This window comes from Centruroides vittatus, unplaced genomic scaffold (genome assembly GCF_030686945.1).
Source record: "Centruroides vittatus isolate TY-2023 unplaced genomic scaffold, ASM3068694v2 contig_1012, whole genome shotgun sequence".
NCBI lineage: Eukaryota > Metazoa > Arthropoda > Arachnida > Scorpiones > Buthidae > Centruroides > Centruroides vittatus.
This window is the reverse complement of record NW_027120659.1, coordinates 922229-942840: the sequence shown is the minus strand read 5'-3', so window position 1 is coordinate 942840 and position 20612 is coordinate 922229. Positions and strand designations below refer to the sequence as shown.

At 27.9% G+C, this 20612-nt stretch overlaps 2 protein-coding genes across 5 annotated transcripts in view; both read right to left on the bottom strand.

Moving 5' to 3' along the window:
- LOC136986253 (uncharacterized) overlaps positions 1–20612 on the bottom strand; it is a 171553-nt gene that overhangs the window by 32457 nt on the left and 118484 nt on the right. The gene's annotated exons all lie outside the window — the stretch shown is intronic.
- The window catches only part of Tip60 (Histone acetyltransferase Tip60), a 29846-nt gene continuing 16794 nt past the window's right edge, over positions 7561–20612 (bottom strand). For 2 of the 4 annotated variants that reach the window (XM_067283501.1, XM_067283357.1), the window contains exons 7-15: positions 14516–14557; positions 13323–13406; positions 12637–12783; positions 11333–11419; positions 10874–10963; positions 10213–10353; positions 10041–10134; positions 9795–9957; positions 7561–8539 (exon numbers count right to left, since the gene is read on the bottom strand). In XM_067283501.1, coding sequence (XP_067139602.1) covers positions 8323–8539; positions 9795–9957; positions 10041–10134; positions 10213–10353; positions 10874–10963; positions 11333–11419; positions 12637–12783; positions 13323–13406; positions 14516–14557 — 1065 coding nt within the window. In that variant the 3' untranslated portion in view covers positions 7561–8322. The remainder of the gene's footprint in view (positions 8540–9794; positions 9958–10040; positions 10135–10212; positions 10354–10873; positions 10964–11332; positions 11420–12636; positions 12784–13322; positions 13407–14515; positions 14558–20612) is intronic. The other 2 variants (XM_067283572.1, XM_067283432.1) reach the window with 1 other exon arrangement.

The following is a 20612-nucleotide window of genomic DNA, read 5'->3' as shown; positions in this document are numbered from 1 at the left end:
GCCGCCATTTTGTAAAAATAAAGAAAAAAATAATTAATATATAACTTACCTTTCACAGCTACACAATTAACTCCACTGTAGACTTATATAATAATAAAATCACGAAACGTTCAATTATGATATAATAAAATTAATTATAAACGATAAAAAAAGAAAAAATATATATATAACTGTTGCCCCATAAAGATTAATCAAAGCTAATTTTTAAGTTAAGTTTTTATTGTTGTTGTTTTTTTTTTTAAATAGAAACTTGTTTAATTCTACTCTTTCTTTTCTCGCGGCCATGTTATGGGTCGTTGCAAATGGATTCTTCCGCCTCTAAAATCCTATGGCATGATTTGCTATTGTTATGATATAAAATGCAACCAACAGCTGTAACATTTATTTCAGTTTATACGTTAGTTCCGGATAATAATAAAATTGACATCTCCTAACTACTGGGAATATATTAGTCATTTTATTACCTGGAAAACCTGTTGAGGAGCTGGAATTTATAATGCAAATAATTAATATTTAATTTAAAAAATAAAAATGAATTAAAATTTAATTTTAAATCTTAGATACAATTTTCAAGGTTAAAATTACAGTATAAAGTTGCTTAAAATTCAAATTTCAATTAGTTAGATTAATATAAAAATCGATTCAATTATAATAAAACATTAATTTCCTAGCATTAGCAAGCATTTGAGGCGATTATTCCGGCGGAAAATATAAATTTAATTTGGGTTTAGATAATTTATTTAACTCACAAGACATAAATAAATAAAGTTAAAGTAAAACAAACATCAATTGCCCTTCTTATTTGTTGAGCTAAGTTATTATCTTCTTAAGAAAATCCAGCAGAGAAGTGTACTGATTTTATATTTACAAGATATTAAAGGAAGCACTAAAACATCCATTGTTTTATTGTTTTCTCCACTCTTAATGCATTATCTTTGCATCGAGTTCTATTTCCATATATAACAATTAGAACAAAGTTTAAAATAAAGTAAAATAATGGTGAGAAAAATGGAAAAAAGTCGAAATAAATTTAAAAAATTACAAATTAATGATTTATAAATTTAATATAAATAATTATGTGATTTATTTTAAGTTGCTTACAATTCTTTACTTCAATAATTCAAATTAATTATATTTAATTAGAATTATTCTTGTACCAAAAAAGAATTAATTTAAATCCTAATTATTAACATAATATAAATTCTAATTAGAATTAAGGATTTTAAATACAGTAATAAAATTATTTTATTTATTTTTATTATTAAAACAAAATTACTATTTTTAACATTTTGCTATTTAACTTTATATATATTTTATTTAAATATATTTATAAATTTCTTAATATAAAAGCACATTAATTTCTTTACACACAAACTTTTAATATAATTAATTATATTAATTATAATTATCTCTTTAAGATAATCATTTTTATTTTAAATTTTTTCAGTCATTTTTTTCTGTATATTTAATAAGAAACAATCACGTGATAACGAAATCACCATTGTCCGTTGTCTGTCGACTTGTCACACGTATTAAACGACTATGATTTATTCATTTAAAGGTCAACTGCATAAAACATAAAAGGAAATTATACTTAATCTATATTATTTATTCATTAATAAGAATTAATTAACTGGCTTCAAAATCAAATCTGATTATAAGAATGTTGCATTAAGTGATAAATAATTTATTTGTTTAAATGTTTTTCGTGTAAATTCATTAAACCTCCCCCCTCCTTTTCTGGTTTGAAAATTAATATTAATATTTCATTGAATAATTCTTTTTTAAAAAATTAATAAAGATGGAAGATAATACTCAATTATTATGATAAATATGCTTCGTCTGATTATATCTTCCGAAAGACCTCATAACCGCTTACATTGAAGTAGCAGGTGATGTATGTTTATAACATAAGAAGGTCATAATCTCAAGTACTTTTAAGTCTGATTTTTGCACCATTCTCTAAGATATAAAAGAAAAAATATATATTATTATTCAGAACGAAGGTCATTATAGTCATTAAAATAACAACTGAATCATGTGCCACTTTTTAAGACAATGTTTTAACATTGTTATTTCACGGATAGGCGGTACGAGTATAAATTGTTTTTTTTTTTTTCTTTTAAATTATTTATGAATAAATCATAAATTATTAAGTAAAATTTTTAAAAATGACTTTTAGCCTATATTGAATTAAAATATATATATATTATTTATTATTCTGTGTTAAAGTAGAGATAATATTATATTAATCGTAATCCCTCGTTTTACGACCTAGTTGAAAATTACGTATAGCGAGCCGTCGTTTTTCCTGCATGACCTATTATAAGCCCTGTGTTATGAGGGCTTTATGAGAACTGTCAAGAGAAATAGGGTTTCGTGAAAATAGCAAAAGAAAACTTGGAAATAGAGTTTTGCGAGAAGTCAAGAGAAAAATACATTTTATATATAAATATACCAGTCGTAAAGCGGGGGTATTATACTACATTATATATTATAGTTTATTTTATTATTAATTTCAATGTTTTAATAAAATTCCCTCTTGTATTTTTAACAATAGTGTATTTAGATTTTTATTTCTTCGAAAGACGAGAAATAATATAAATTAAAATATAATACTTTGGCGCCTATTTATTAATTATTTTTATTACAATGGCCATTATTTAGAGAATAGACACAGATATTCTATAAACATAAAATATTAATAATTGCTGGAATTTCTGAAATATGGGAAAGGCAATAGAATTTTTACTTTTTTTTTTTAAATGAACACTGGTCGGGGTTCGTGTCTTATGGAATTTTTCAGGTTTAGTCCACATGTCTAACACTTAAATAGGGTCCAGTTTCCTATAGAAAGTCCATCCGGGAGGCACAGATCGCTGATATATTGTGTAACCTTACCCCATCAATCTAATCCAATTCTGCATTTATAAAATATTTAAAATGTTTCTTCTCTATTCAAAATAATAATAGTATTATTAATATTACTCTTTTAACATTTAGCACGCTGTGGCATTAAGATTGCCATTTTTCCACATTCATCGTGAGTTTGGCCGGGACCCGACATATCCGAGACTTCAACAGACATTGCTACGTAACCAGATATAAACAAAATAGAAATCACAGGCAAAGGAGAACGGAAATCGAACTTGGGACCATCTGGTGAAAGCCAACTCGTACGCTAATTGTGAATGGTTTTAACTTCTGGACTGATGACATAAGTAGGGAGAGGGGATACCTTAATTAATGACTGGTGATCGTGGGGAGGGGGAATAAAATAAAAGCATATTTTTGTTGATGTCATACTTAAACGGCTCTGTAATATAAATTGCAACTGAATTATCAGTTGTAAATAGGCAAAACTCGAACCAAAGTCAACTAAAATAGGAATTGCTATAGATTTCAGAATAATGTTCGATAACAAAAGTAAATATTGATGAAGTAAATAGAATTGAAATGAAATAAGTAAATAAAATGTAAATAACTTTCAAACGATAAAGCCAGATTCTTATCGAGCTCTATCGCTATAATATGGATAATCAATTATTAGCCATATTATAGCCCGATAAGAGTCCGGCTATATCATTTAATTATTAATTTAATAAATATCAGGTTTAGTTTTGTTTAGTTTTGTAAGTTATTTTCGTTTTCGGTATTGCATTATTTCGAAAATTTATGTTTATCATAATTCTAAAATGATTCATTTTATGTTATTAAAATATTTTTCAGTACTAGGATATACAATAGATGGCGTATCATATTAATTAAACATTACCTGTAATGCATATCAATAAAAATATAGTATACATACAGGGAATTACAAAAGAATACAGATTAAATGTAAAAATATAACACCATTTTTTCTGTTATTGGAAGACATTCTCCCCGCTAATTTTCGTGTCTTTTTGTCCACAATGGGGCAGTCTGGTGATGAGGAACCAGAGCCATCCCGAGGGAAAGCTGGAGATTTTTCCCGAGCCGAAGAAAATTTAGGCGCTTTAATAGAAACGTTCAAATATTAAAAAATAATGATAAATTACACAATCAGTCGCTTCATAACTGACACTTTTACGAATGATACACTAAATTTTTACTACTGCATAACATGAAAATACTTACGAAATTAAAAAAAATTACTGTTTTTTTAAACATTTACATGTAGTTAAGCTTGCTGATCTCGTACAAGTTCTTAATTTGCTTGTAAGATACTGTTACTACAGTATAATCTCGGTAATCCGACATATACGAGACCGGAACAGTGTCAGATTATTAGAAGTAAAATGCATTCGATAGTTTAAACAAACGAAAATAAAATATTTGCCGTTAATCAATGTTGACAAGTTGGTGGATTTTCACTAAATTTAGTGGAAAATTTCGGGATCTGAATTTTATATTTATGCAGTATTGTGTTATAAGATGACGAGCCTAATAGTCTTTAATATCGTGACCAAAGAAAGTGTTCAAATTTAGTATTAAAAAAAAAAAAAAAAATGGATTCTGAACTTGTCTAAGACTTGACAACACATCGTTAATTCCCGAGAGTCGACTAGTGTCAGATTACCGAACACCTCGATCTAGTGGCTTCCATCTTATCGAGATTGTACTGTGCCTTTGTTAAGTTTTAAATTTCAATTCTTCTGCCTCGTAATTTATTCTTCCAGAACTTATTTTAATAGCATTCAAGACTTTTCGCCCGATGTATGTTTGTAAATTGTATGTTTGTAAAATGTTTGTAAATTTTATATTTGTTTTTAAAAATACAGGTAACCCTCGTAATTGCAGTGATACGAAATGATTTCGATATAAGACGAAATCATCTGTTTACCTTTTTGTATATTGTGCAATTTCCCCTTAACTGATGAAAGCTTTCCTCTGTAATGATGAATGATTTTTATTTTTCGTGGCAATCTTGTTAGAAAAATATAAAAATAATCTTCTGTACTAACAATTACGAAATTTTATACACGTAAATTCCCTTTGGCATTTTGTGTGCACACTACTTATAATTTTATTTTTCAGTTTCGTTTTTGAAAAAGGCATTTAATTAGGTAATAAGTGTGGAGAAGTTACTTAACCCGACATTTCTCTGGAACTTAATTAGCGTTATACGAGAGTCACCTTTAGGTGGGAGACCTATTGTTCTGGGGAATCCGGGATCGAATCCGGACGGATAGGAAAATCCCTTTTGGAATGTGTCGGGCCCCGATACTCATCACATTGTGGGGCCTGGCCGATCCCATAAGCTAGTAGTTTGGAATAGAACTCCACGACTACTTAATTTACCATTATTAATTTTTGGTGTGTCAATATTTAAACTGTTTCTTTAGTTAAAACTTTTTAAAAAATCAATTATTCAGATAAAATTGGCGAAAATTAAGTTATTTTATGATTAGCCTTGCATAGAGAAATCGGCATATTGTTAAATTATAAATCATAAGTTTATAAAGAATTCCGATAGCGTCGCGAATCTCAAAAGAGCATCAGCTTATTGCTGGAGGTTCTGGTTCGAGTTCGGGTCGCTTCATATTTTATAAGGTTAAACACGTATATCGGGTTCCACAAAGCCTGGAGTGCTCGCAGGATAAAAAGATTCTCAAAAACTTTAATATTAGAAAGAAAATAACATGTTCTGAATAAAACGAATACAACGCTTAATCAGTGAAAAATAAATAAATAAGCAAGCATTTATTTAAAAACTTTTACAATGATTAGCCATCTCAACTAAGTAACGTGACATCCGCTGGCGAAAGATTTTAATTTTAGAAATCGTCTAGCTTTCATTATATACTTATATAATACCGGTATATAGCTGTATTTGTGTATATATATACTCGTATACATTTGTCAAAAGGAAAGCTTAAGAGTTGCATTAAAAATAAAAAGAAACATCAAGTCAAACAGAAGCAAGATAATTCTAATTTTCCTTGATCCATTTCATGAATATTTCATTCTTTTCACTACACTTCCCAGCAAAGAAAACAAGGTGTTAGTTTACGTTCGTGTACGTGTTTCATTATTTTGTAAATGCATGAGGTGTGAAAGCTCCTTTAACTTTCGTTATATTTCGCACAATGGAATATCAAACTTGATTTTATCTTAGAAATGAATAAAATAATAATATAGAAGAGAATAACGGTAGTAAATATAAGTAAGATTATTTCTAGATTAAAAAAAGTAAAACTACTTTTTCTTATAATGGAACTAAGGAAAATATTAAATAGAACTTCGTTACAAGACGATATAGAAAAAGAAACAAGCCAACTCTTTATAAAATACTTATTAAATGATTACCCAAAGAACATACTATGTAAGTGGTATGAATCTTTTATAAATCATAGATATAATGTTAAAAATCAAATAATGAATATTTGTGTTAAATTCCCTTATGTAAATAATTTATTTGAACAATATAAACCGATTTAAAAAAAAAAATTTCTATATGTGTAGTGGTGAAACAATAAAATAAGTTGATGAAAGCAATTAATGTAATAAATAACGAGGATCAGGATATGTTAAAGGACCAGCTCGATGTTGCGGGTGTAGTCTATAAATTATCTTTTACTTGTCCACAACTAAAACTTTACATAGGAGAAACAGGAAGTTAGAGACACGAAGCTGCAATTCGGCTAAAAAGTCAGGAATCACCATGGTACCTACACTGTAACAAATATAATTGTAAAATATTATATAAAGTTAAAAGTTGTCTTAAGAGAAGAATAATAGAACATTTTTGTATCGTTGAATATGCAAAAATGTGATAAATCAGAATACTGATATGAACGTTGATGGATGCTGGGGGGGGAATCACCCAGCATAAAAGGAACAGCTGTGTTGAAGTTCATTTGTCCGCTGATGAGGTTTGGTAAGCGAAATGCATTTGGGATTTGTAAACTTAATAATCATCAAGTTATTGGCAGCTAAAGTATAGTATTTTTTCGTTATCCGCTTGTCTGCTAGCATAAATCACTCGAAGTCGGATAAGAAAGAGTAGTTTTACTTGTTTTTAATCTAGAAATAATCTTACTTATTTTTAGAATTTAAAAAGTTTTTAGAAATACTACCGATTCCATTGTTTTAAATTTTTTGAATATATTTATAATAGTAAATATACTTTCTTTGACTTCAATCTTATTTAAATTATCTGAATTATAAAAGATTTTATTTAAAAAACAATGATTTACTTAGTGATTCGTCTTTACTTTTTGTTAGTAAATTGTTTATGCATATGTGAATAAATTAATGATGCCATTTCTAGAATTTAATCTGATAATTTGAACCTCTAATTATGTAAAATTTTAACTATAATTACAAAATAGATGTTACTTACATTAGAAAACTCAGTAGATAAAGTAAATAATATTTCAAAGAGAATTGATCAATAAAAATTTAATAAGAAAAATAACTTTTAAGGATTATTTAAAAGTTTTGAATCTCTCTTTTCAGATATCAACACACAACAAAACATGTTCCATTTTATAGGATTCGGGTAAACCGAAATCGTAATAGATCCTATGCAATAAGAAGGATGACAAATACCTCCTAAAATCCAATAAAAATAACGAGGATTTGAATTAGATTTAATTAACTGGCAACAGCATAAAACACCATAATGTTAAAATCTACAAGGCTGTTCACAATTTTACTCATTACGGGCAGATCAAATATGCGAGTCGGCACGAGATGGAGACTGATGCCTTGATCCAAACTACCTAGTCTGAACTGGATTTGAATCCAGATCCCTATATTGGTAGATTGATGTTGAATGGCCATCTTGCCGACGAGTGGATTTGAACTGATCTGACAATCGTGAGGTAGGAATCCCTTAATGTATATATAATCGTCTGACGACAAAACTGTTTTGTCATGCTTAAGCTTCTATTTATAAATACAATTCTTCTATAAAAAAAATTCCTTTATTACACATTTTTAATTCATTCATTCGAGTCAAAATTCATATAGCAAGAGTTAACATTTTAAGACAAAGTTACGACATTCTGATTTCAAAGAACCATATTCTTCAGCCTCTTCGTATGTGCCATTTTTAAATATGCGAGAAGTGACGTCAGAAAATGATTTCTGTCTTGATCGTACTCGGTCGGAATGATGGAAACCAAAAAGATGAAACTTTACAGAATTCGGAAACTATTTACAGATGAAGAAGTCCTCACTTACTATAAATGATTTTGGCATTTATACACAGAATGTAATGTCAACTAATTCTGCAAATTAGTCACTTTGCAACAAAGAACCTGAAGATTTTAGTTTATGATGAAAATGAGATCAAATGATGCAAAGAACTTTTGTGCACTAATTATATTATTTTCACCATTTTCCTCTTTTTGACCAATCTTTAGGAGTCCAGTGTAGACATTTTGGATCGATCCGAACGATTCTCTTTGCCGCAGCACGTTGATATGCTTCTATTACATCTTTGGTTAAGGTGATGATGTATTGACCTTTATAGTAATTTATGAGATTCAGGTACTGAAGAGTTGATATAACATCCTCTTTTTTAATGCTAGTTAATTCTGACGTTTCACTGTAAAAAGAATAAAAGCATAATAATATTGAAATATAAAATTTTATTTAATTTTATTTCTGAATTTCAAAAGAAAAATTATTTTATATTAAACTTTTTTTGGGGATACTATAGATTACACCTATGGAATTTCGGAACTTTGAATACATGTCTGAACTGAGGGGACCAAGATGAGTTCAATGATACCCTACTTTTGGACCAGAGACGAAAAATAAAGTTATCATACTTTTATTGGTGATCGCGCAATGATTGGGAGTTGAGTCACATTGCTCTCGCCGCTAAGCCTATCGCGTGTTTAACAGGCAGTCCGGCAAGTTGTTCATACATGCCTTGAACAGAGGCAGATGTTGATCCACGAGCATACCGATTGTCTGCAATTTGAGTTAAGTTCTTTACGCACACGCTCGGGGCCGAAGGCCCCTCAGCCGCTGACGTGCTTGCTATCGCTCGCGGTCGGCTAGTACTACGCACCACTATCGCGGCTTGTCCAACAAACCTAACCTATCCCTCCGGGAGATGACCGTAGTCTGACATCATGGTTTGCAGACTTTACCACAAGATTGCAGTACTGGCAACTACGATGCCGTCTGCATGATATCATTAAAAAAGTATGATAACTTAAAGTATGATGACTTTCTTATTTTTTATCTCCGTTCCAAAAGTATAGTACTGTTGAACTCGTCTCTGTCCCGAGTTCAAATATATACTTAAAGTCCCGAAATTCCATAGGTGGTAATCTATAGTACAGCCTTTTTATTTACTTGTAATTTCTCCAAACTTAAGAACAAGATTAGTATTAACTTAGAATAATAATGAAATGTACTTTTTTACTAAAATTTTTTAAGTATTAAATACTGTCAATGCTTAATTTGTTGTCTGCAGACCTCAATGGTCGAAAAGACTCTGGAGGCTTGAAAGCAACTTAAAACTAGAAAAATAATCAGATAATAAATAGATAAACATAATAATGGCATACTTTTGAACTAAAGGCAGTCATATATATCATATATATATATATATATATATATATTTATTTATTTATTTATTTATTTATTTTAATATAAAATTCTGACTTGTCAAAATAAATGGTTTTAATTTCAATTTGAATCTTCTAACAGTCTGCAACTTCCAGACATATTTAAATGTAGGTCCACGAAAGACAAAAGATCAAGAATTGCTCTTATATATCATTCTTTATTACATAGCAAATTTCATGCTAAAAAACTGTATTATTACTATAATGGTATATACTCACTTTATAGTGATTTGAGGACGTTCACCACCTTCCCCCGGCTTCAAATTCACCATTATTTCCAATATCGTTTCAGACCAATAACTCCTATATGATAATAATCCTAGATCGGATAAAGGTTTCTCTGGAGAACCTGTTTTACCTTCAAATTTAGATAACTCATAACCTAAAATTGTACATTTTATAAGTGTATTGTTTAATTAACCAAACAATGTTCTTAACTTAATATTAAGAAACTAAATTTCTTACTAAATTCAATTAACAATTTTCCATATCCTTTCCTTTGATAAGGTGGGAGTGTCAGAATGCAGGCTACATTATAATCTTCAGTTGATTCTTTCTCCTTTATTAAAAAAAATCAACATGAATAAAATACTTCAATTACATTACTAAAATGTGTTTAATTAGTAAATTAACTTACCTTAGAGAAATAACCGACAATATGGAAACCTCTATTATCACATTCAGTCATCACATAAAAGAGAAATGGATCTGTATCATAATATAATGTTTTATGATCTAAAAAGCATTTGGCTAGAAGACAAAGGTTTTGAGCATAAACCTGTAAGATTAAATATTTTTAAACATTATATTGTTTTAATTTATCATCAAATATATCATCATCAAAATTTAATAAAAATGTAGGTTGAAAATCTCACTTCAAGTATTAAAATTGAAAAACACACACATTAGAGAGTCTTATTCTCTAAGGGAATATACTCTAGTCTGTGAAATTATATTAAAATAAAAAATATACTTCATTAATTATAAATAAAAAGACATTTTAAACAATTATTAGCAGTTAAGAAAACAAAAAGAAAGCTTTACACAAGCAATTTGTCATCTCTTAAGAGTTTTTGTATCTTCAATTTATTGTAAAAAATTTCCTTTTCTGTGGAAATTAATTTTTTTTTTAAATAATGGTTCTTTTTATTTACTACAGACATTGTTTCAAGTTGTTGCACACTTGAATACCAGTATGCTTATTTTTAAAATTGAAATTCGTAATTAAATAACATGGAGAAGGATTATGAGTGAATGAACAGCAAAAAAAATGTAAATGATTTAATTAGCAATCTTACTTTATTTTTTCGTCCATCAATTTCAAAGAAAGAAATTGTTCCCTTCCTATATATTTCATTTCCAGGTGGATGTCTTAAATTACACTTAGCCTAAAAATAAATAATTTTTAAAATATTAAAATTTGATTTTATTGAAAGTATAATTATAACTAATAATATTTCATTTATTTTAATGAAATATTAAGTTATAAGTTAAAGGTATATTAGCTATAGATTTTTATTAGATCAATTTACTATAGCTTTTATTAAAATAATATGTTTTTTTTGTGAGGCTTGTTACATCTTTTAAGATTATATCAAAGAATATTGATATTTTTATATTAATAAACAACAAATTTATCTTAATATAAATTTTAATAACTTTTTAAAAATTTATTAGAGCTTATTTATTTGCATTTTTAAAAGTTTGTGTACACAAATGAAATAATTCTTATGCAATACTACAGATATTTTACTCACCATATGCCTTTGTAAGCATTTTCTTGACTTCATGTATTTAAGACAAAATTCACATAAATAAATACAAGGCAGTGACACTAGTTCCTGCTTAAAAGATATATTAAATGTTATACTCATCGAAACAAAATAAAATTAATAATTTTTACATACAAATGATATAACTTTTATCATTTTCATTTCTCAAATACTGATATCAATTTAATAGAATTGAAAAATTTATGCCTAGCAAATCTTTATTTTTTAAATAACTACTCATCACACCAAATATTGTTAATAACGTACACGGAACCAATTACAGTGTGATAATGAAACAACGAAAAACAAACATTTTCAAACCCCTTCTGGGTTCTGCATCAGGTTCAAACCATTCCTAGATGGTTGTTTGATTAACAAATGTCGTGTAATTTTTTATAATACACATTTCAAAATTTATTTATTCATTATTACATTTACTCAAATATCATAAACATCTTTCAGATGAAATTCATTCAAAAACAATGTTTTTTTATTCATAAGATAAATTTTGAAGATTATGAAAATCCCTTAACAATCAAGCACATATTTATTTTAATTAAAAAATAATGTATAATGTAAACCACACTTTAAATACTGGTTGTTGTTAATAATAAAAACATCAAACTACACTTTAATTCAGTAGAGAACAAAAATTCAATGACAAACTATATGTTCCATCTTTTAAACCAAGATGATGATGGCCTTTGAATAAAGTTGAAATGTTAGTTCATCATTGAATTTTGTTCTCTACTGGATTAAAATGTAATTTGAATAATGTATATTTATATTTATTATTCTATATATTAATTCCTCAAAATGTTTGTTTTCTATAAATATCAACATAAATAATGTAGCGGATTTGTGTTATAAATTATGTTCCTTCCAATTTGTTGAATATTTAAATTTGTGTTACTTTTTATTACAACTTTATTCCATTAAGGATGATTATAGACATATACCAGTATCTCATCTAGTGTTATACTATTCATGAGTTCATAGTGTATAATTCATTGATGTCAGCAATTTGTTTATTCAGCTTTTAGCTAGAAATTTTAAACCAATCTTTAAAAGCATCTTTGTAATTCATAATATTATACCATTTATTTGATAATACTTTGTTTTAAAACATAATTTTACTGACACACTGCTGTTAAAAACAACAATATATCAATAAAAGTAGTATCAAAAAAATGTCATTTGAGAAGGCTTATTAGAAAATTCTTATATTAAGAATGAAAATAATAAAATATATCTTAAAAAATAATATAAAAGTTAGAGAAAAAACTAACCTGTGGATAGGGTGAAAAATACCATGGCCTAATTCTATGTTTACCTAATTCTAACATTTCAATGTTTTTCATTCGAGTGATGAGATCATCATGATGAGCTACCAAACTCCCTGTTATACGGGGACTTGGAGTATTTTCTTGTGAATCCTATATAAAATATTTTTAAAAGGCATTTAAAAATTTTTCAACATTAAAAATATGCATACATACATATATATATATATATATTATTTAAATCTGACTGTAAAGTAATACATAGTTTGATATATTATCATTATAATATTTTGTTATATAACTTTTCTGCTTATTCTGATTTTGTAAGTTTGTTTATTTAATTCTGTGTATAATGGTCATTATGTTTTTGGCATGTAATGCATTGATATGTATATCTATTATTTTAGTCATATCAATCTGTGTCATATTAGTCAGGCTGTGAGTATCTGGCTTCTTACAGCTGGCATAAAGTTTTATGTTATTTTATATCAGTATTATTTTGCCTCAGAGAGGTCTGTAGACATGGAAATGTTTGGAATATTTGTTTTATTTAAGTAAAACAAGTCAAATTAAGCAGTTCCTCATATTTAACAAATTTTGGTATTATTTTGATAAAAAAATTAATGTATTTATATATAAAAATGCAATATTTAGTTATTTCAAATGAAATTCATTTTTAAATAGATATATACCTCATCTAAAGAGGCAAATTTTCTTTTGCGACCACCACCACCACCTCCACCTCCTGTTGATTTTTTAGGAGGAGCACTCCCATTCTACAAAAGAAATAATTGATTATTAATAATAAAAAATTTAAATATATAAAATTTTTCCATTATTTAAACACACAATATATATACATGCTACTTCAAATAAATAAATACAAATACAGTAGAGCATCGATTATCCGACTCAATTGGGGACTGCGGTTGGTCGGATAACTGAAAAGTCGGATAACCGAAAAGTATGAAAAAATACATTATTAGTATAGTGTATTAGACCTGGTTTAAATACTAGCCTCCCTTTCATGGTCGAGCCAGTGCTGCCAGCTAAAACATGCAAAAATTTAACAAAAATAATATTAAAATAACAAAGACATAACCAAATATTGTAGCGCCACATCACTAGCGGACATTTGAATTTGCCGACTAGAACGCGGTCGGTTAACCGATAAGTTAGTTAATCGGGGATCGGATAATCGATGCTCTACTGTATATATTATCATTCAAAAGCATTATATTCATTTTATACTGCATTTTTCATACATTTTATTAAATAAAAACTATTAATATTTAAAAATTAGAATAATGGTAATTATTTAAAATATTTAAATGTTCTTTTGACACAAACACTCTCTTAAACTGGATGTATGCAATATAAAAACACTTCTTTTTATTTAATTTTAATATATATTGAACATTCTAATATAGATAACTACCAGGAGAACATCCAGAGAGGTTACTTATGGTGCTGAAACACTGTTGATACACCAATCAAATTATTTTATTTTCTCACATACAGAAAAACAATAATTTTACAATTTGTATCCATAAATATTTCACATTTAAAAAATAAAAATCTGAAAAATTATTCGAAAATAATCAATACAAGAATTATCTTAAGTCATTGTTTTCTGATTTTGAATATTTTATCAATCAAATTAAATTATATATGACTTTTTTTCTCCTGATCTGAACTGAAACAAAGATAAATATTAAACCATAACAAAATGATAAATTATGTTGTAGTATAATATTTATTTTGTTATGGCTCCATGAAAAATTTAAATTTATCATCTCTAAAGTATATGTTGAAAATGTATTAGTTTTGAATATTTTGAATAAATTTAAATTCAAAGCAGAAATCATCTTAAATATGAACTCACCATATTCTGTTCCAACAAAAGCATTGAAGTTGGTCGATTTGTCTGAAATATGAATTAACATTTTTTAAATAAAAACTATGTTATACAGTATATTATGCAATACAATCAGTTTAATTTCCTTTCATTCAAAAACAATAATCTGCACATATGATAAAAAAAATCTTTCAAATTATTCAGTGTTTTTATCATAATATTTAAGACACTTAAAATCAAAATATGAAAATATTTATCTAAAACATGTTTCATGTAACCAAATAAATGTTTACAAAAAACTATATTTTTTCTAGGAATTCAATTGATTCTTAAATATTTAAGTTTTAAAATATTCTAATTGAGAGTCAATTGATTTTTGATTCTTTCTGTCATGTGGACACTAAGAGGATCCTTTTAGTCATAGCCATCATAAGTTTGACTAGGCCCGTGCGGATTGGTGAGGGATGAGCCTAATTATCCTAGACAGACTACCACCTGAAATATTCCAGGGGCACTCACTTAGATTCAATCCCTCAGAGCAGTAAGTCTGATACCTTAACTGCCTAGCCTTCCTGCTGTCGTCTTAAATAGATTTATAATGCACACAAGCATGCCTGCGAGTGTCTAGGAAGTCAGGACTCCCAAACTTCAGCATAAAGTTGTTGGACGCACCTAATTTTAAATTACATTTTATGATCTTATTTTGAACCAAGTGTCACTATTGAGAAGTTAGAATGTTAACCGATGATATTAAACCTTTTATCAATCAATGCATACACTGTATCAATGCAAGTGGTAGCAGAGACAAATATCAAAAGTGATTTAAAGGCTCCATTTTAGCTATTTTTTCACTGAATATAAAATAAATACACCCATATTATTTAAGATGTTATAATAAGATGTTAGCAATAATTAAATGTAAAATGGGAATAAGAATTCCTGAAAATCTAAAGACCGCCAAAACTTTTTGTCAGGCATGCCAATGTAAATGCATCTTATTTCTTGAAAATTTAATAAAGAAAAAATAGCTAATAAAAACTAAAAGCAAAAAAGTATAAATTTATTAAGATATTTATTATATAAGATTTAGACAGGAAGAAATGGAAGGAACATATTAGAGAAGCAAATGCCAACCCATATAAACATGGGAAAAGGCAAAGATAAAGAAGAAGATTATATAAGATCTAAAATACCACATCTGACAAGAAGATATTTATAATAATTTATATTTATACACAATGGTTGGAAAGTAATTAGACATTGATAAATTGCTATAATTTTTGTGCAATCACAATGCAATCGTAATAAATTTGTGCATGCATGTACATCAACCAATGGAATTTTATAATTCCTCCATCACTGATGTGGCAGTGACCAGGAGAGACTGCACTCACAGCAGTAAAGAAGGAAGCCAATTGCTTATCTGTTCAGTAGCAAGTGTAGATAGCTGCATGCCATGAAGTGTGGAAATCAGTGGTTGATGTGCAGAGATGATGGTATATTGTGAAGGGATGTCATGTCACAATCCATTCAGAAACAATCAAGAATTGTCACTGAAAGCTAAAATGACAGGTTCAGTTGCAGATGTACAGAGAAGTAGCCATTCATCTGCATCATGCTCTGAGAAAAACTTTGTTGTTGATGGATGATAGAGTACTTACATTGAATTTTAAGTATACATCCATATATCCATTTAATAAAGTACTTGTCAAAAAAATTTTCATCATCTTTGCATTAGAAATATAGAAATTACAGTGATTTCTCGGTGCCTAGTTACTTTCCAACCACCCTGTACAACCAGAATAAATTTTATAATACATACATTTTTATTATAAGAATGTTTATAATAATGTTCCTGATTTAAAACTAAGTAAACTGTATTAAGAATTTATATAAAACATTTACGTTCTCAAAACTATTATAGAATTTTATTAAGCAATTTGCAACATTAAAAATTCCTGTAATGAGCCTAATAAGTTATCTTAAAAAGAAGAAAAAAGAGCTGGAATATCTTCTGAAATAAGTTGATTTGAAATATTGGGTCATTGCAAATGAAATAACAATTTTTTTAAAGTTTAAACTTTCTAGCCTTGAAGTTCAACTTTTTTCCATGTGAACATTGCTGTACGTTTGTAACTGGAAGAGCACACACATAATATGCAAATTTAAAAATGTAATCTCATTTATATTGTGAGTTCCATATGTTTCCATATGTTTAAGAGTACTTTTTTTGATGGCATGGAAAAAAGGAAATTGAATACTTTTCTTTTACAAGTATAAGAGACATGGTGCAGCTGAAGCAACCCAAAATACCAATAAAACTATTGTTAGAGGTTCTGTGAGTGAGCAGGAGACTAGGCATTGGTTCAAAAAATTTCATTCTGGAAATACAAATCTCAAAAATCAAATTGAAGAACATCATTGAATCAGAACATCAGCTGACTGTCCGGGAAATTGCGGAAAAGTTGAACATACTGGACATTATTCAACCATTTCTTGACATCTAAACATGTTAGGGAAAGTCAAGCTAGACAAATGAATACCAAATGAACTCAGAGAGGTAAGGAGCATCATTTGGAGGTCTGCAGTTCTTGACTTCAAAAGTATTCAAATGTAATTCTTCCCCATCCACCTTAATCTCCAGTGGTGATCATCATAATCCCAAAAAACACAATCCTAAATGCAGAAATCCCAAAAAGTCAAAATCCTGAAAATATAATCCTGGGAAAAATAATAATAATAATAAACCTTTAAAAAACATTTTAATTTTTAGACAAAATTTATTTGAGTAACATAAACATGTGACAGAGCACTTCATAGTCCCTTTTACATGATAAAATATTTAACAACAGTAATAATCAATGTGTACATTATATTTACTTATACAGTATTGTGCAAATTAATGTGAACACAGGTGAAAATTTGAAAAAAAAAAACATTGGTTAAAGATAAATAGAATCAAAAAATGAATACAATTTAAATTATTTTAATATGAAATATGTCCTCCCTTGGCTTTAATAACTTCTTAAACATGTTTTGGCATGGAATCAATAAGTTTTTTACAGTTTTCTGTTATTTGCTGGTCTTGAAACCACAGCCTCAATCAGTTTTGTGTTTGATGTGCAATCTATTTTACAAAGTCTAGCTTTTACTCTTTTACTACAGCCCACAATTTTCAATCGGATTAAGATCTGGTGAATTTCCTGGCCATTCAAAGTATGATATCTTTTTGTCTTTGAAATATTTAATCATGACCTTGGAAACATGACAAGGAGCCGAGTCTTGTTGAAATACTGCTTGATCATTGGCATCAACTTTTTTTAGTTCAACTTCCAATCTTTGTTCTGACAAGTCTGTATTTTTACGAGTTCATCATGCCTTCGACAGGCACAAGGTATTCGGTACCTTTATAAGAAAAGCAGCCCCAGAACATCTTTAACAGATGTTTAACTGTTTGATCAATATGAGCTGCCATAAGTTTTTCGTTGTCACTTTTTCTAACGTAACAAGATCGCCATTATTGTACCAAAAATGGCTCTCATCTGAAAACAACACTTTCCTCCAATCTACAACAGTCCAGATCACATATTTTTTTGTCCAATCATATCGTTTTTTCCTAGGGTTTAATTTACTTTCCCTTATTAAAAAAGCTTCATTCCTTGCTGTTGTCTTTCTTTTCTTTCCACATTTCCCTTTTCTGTTCACCTCAATCATCCCAGTGTCCCTTTTTTACTTCAAAATCTTGTTTACAGCTCCTAAAGTCACATCTCACTCCTTGGCAATATCTCTTTGAGTCATTGATGTGTGTTCACTCAAAGTAACAATCTTAGTGCACTTTTTGGAAATAATATCCATCTTAAAAAAAAAGCTAATAAAGCCTCAGTTCAGCTTAACTTCACCAAAAACGCAATAATTCAAAAAAAAAATAACAAAATGTAATGCGTCTGTAGCTTGGTATGTCTTATTACTCACTGACTGTCAGATTGGTAAAACAAAATAGCCGCTACATTGACATAAACATGTTGCCAACTGTGAAAAAAAAAGCGAAATTGTGTTAATTTTGATGTGTTCACATTAATTTGCACAGTACTGTAGACTATTATTACATTAATACATAGTAGCTAAAATCAAATATATAGAATTATGAATTATAAAAGTCAGTGCTGAAAATTTTAAATAGAGGGAAAGAAAATAAAAATATCAACATAAGAAAAAACATATCGCATGGAGGTAATCCATAAGAGCTGGCCAGCTTTCACAATCATTAACTATATTTTGAAGTCAGTAATGAATATCTGCTTTTTTTCCCCCTTTTAGGGAATGGTTCTCCTCAGAGAATATGTTCATATTCATTTTCTATGTAACATTGCACTATTTGAAATTCTTCAATGATTCAATATTCACCAATGTGAGCATTCTCTACTAAATTTTCCCATCTTCTGTGCCATGCTTCTATGTTGTTTAGGGTATGCAGAAATCCATTCTGCATGCACTCATACAGAGACAACAAATTTTTCATTAAAAATTGAGGTTTTAGGCATTTCAGGATTTCAACATGAGGAATTGTGTCTTTCAGGATTATGACCCAAACTCATTCTCCACACTTTTTGCCAACTGACTATCACTTTTTTTATACATTTGGACAGTTTTTGGCAAGAAAAGTCTCTGAGGAAGAAGACACAATAAAAAGTACCTTTAATGACTTTTGCCTTCTCAATCTTGTGATTTTAATCAAATTGGTGTTAATGTATTTCTACTGCATTGGGAAAAGTATATTAATGTTGGTGGAGACAATTTTAATTGAATATGTAAGTTTTAAATTAAATAAAATATTCAAAGTTAGAAGTAAAAAATCAGCCATTTCATTTGCAACAACCTAATAATAGCATTTTAAAACAAAAAACTTATTCCATAAATTATTTTACCATTACTAGAAAAGTATTTACTGTTTTATTTATATGTAAGTATGTATGAAATTTTAATTTAAACCAAACAAGTTGAATACTACCAATTAATGCCTTTTTATGATAAACCATAAAAAGATTCACCAATATAATTATCTTGTTATGCTTATAATTAAATAATATTGGAAAACTTTAATGGGATATGTGTAACAATTAATTAATGTTGAAAATTATCAGTTTTTAGTATTTGATGATAATTTTCTACAATAGTACATCATTAAAGATAGCTACATTATTTCTGCAGATCTATCAAATTTCATATTATGAAATACAGAAAATACATGTGTAACAATTTCAAAGTTGAGCTTTCACACTGGAAAATCATTGTACTAAACTGTAGATCAGTGAAAAACTTTTTTATAGAAAACAGAATAATTTACAGTAAAATGTTTATAGTTGAATACTGAAAAACAATATAATGTAAATTCAGCAATACAAATTAAATTATTTAAACTTCAATGTCTAAAAACATGTTTATAACTTTTCTGTGCTAAGTTTAATAATAAAATAAAAATTTCAAATTTTTTTATAAGTTCTTTGAAAGCAAAAAAAAGTTTTTAAATTTTTTCTGAAATAATAAACTTCAGAACAAAATCACTCTTCCTTTCTCTCATTTTCTTGTCTTCAAATCTGACTTTTTGGTATAAATTGATTTATATCAATTCTATACTTAATAAATTCAGTTATACTTACTATTTTACATATGAAAAACTGTAATATAGTAGTATAATATGGCATGTCATATGTGTTGATATGTTTAATTAAAATACTAAACTATTCATAGTTCAATGATAAAATTTAAAACACATTCTATGTTCAAATCAGATTAGAACCACAAAAATATACTTATATGATTAAATTTATATATTCTCAGAGAATATAAACTGTTTAAAATCTTTAAACAAAATTGATAATTCATATATTAGATCAAATGGTATTTTATATTCTATGGATTTTTAACTTTAGTAAGATTTTTTTTTTTTAATCAGATTTAACCAAACAAAAAGACAGTTTATATATGCTATATTTTAAAAAATTAAAAATTACATAATTTACTGATAATGAAAATATCATAGGAACTATCTGTAAAGTGGATATGAAGTTCTACAGTCTCCAAGTTAATTAATTTTTTTAATTACTCAAATATTTACTTTGAGTAA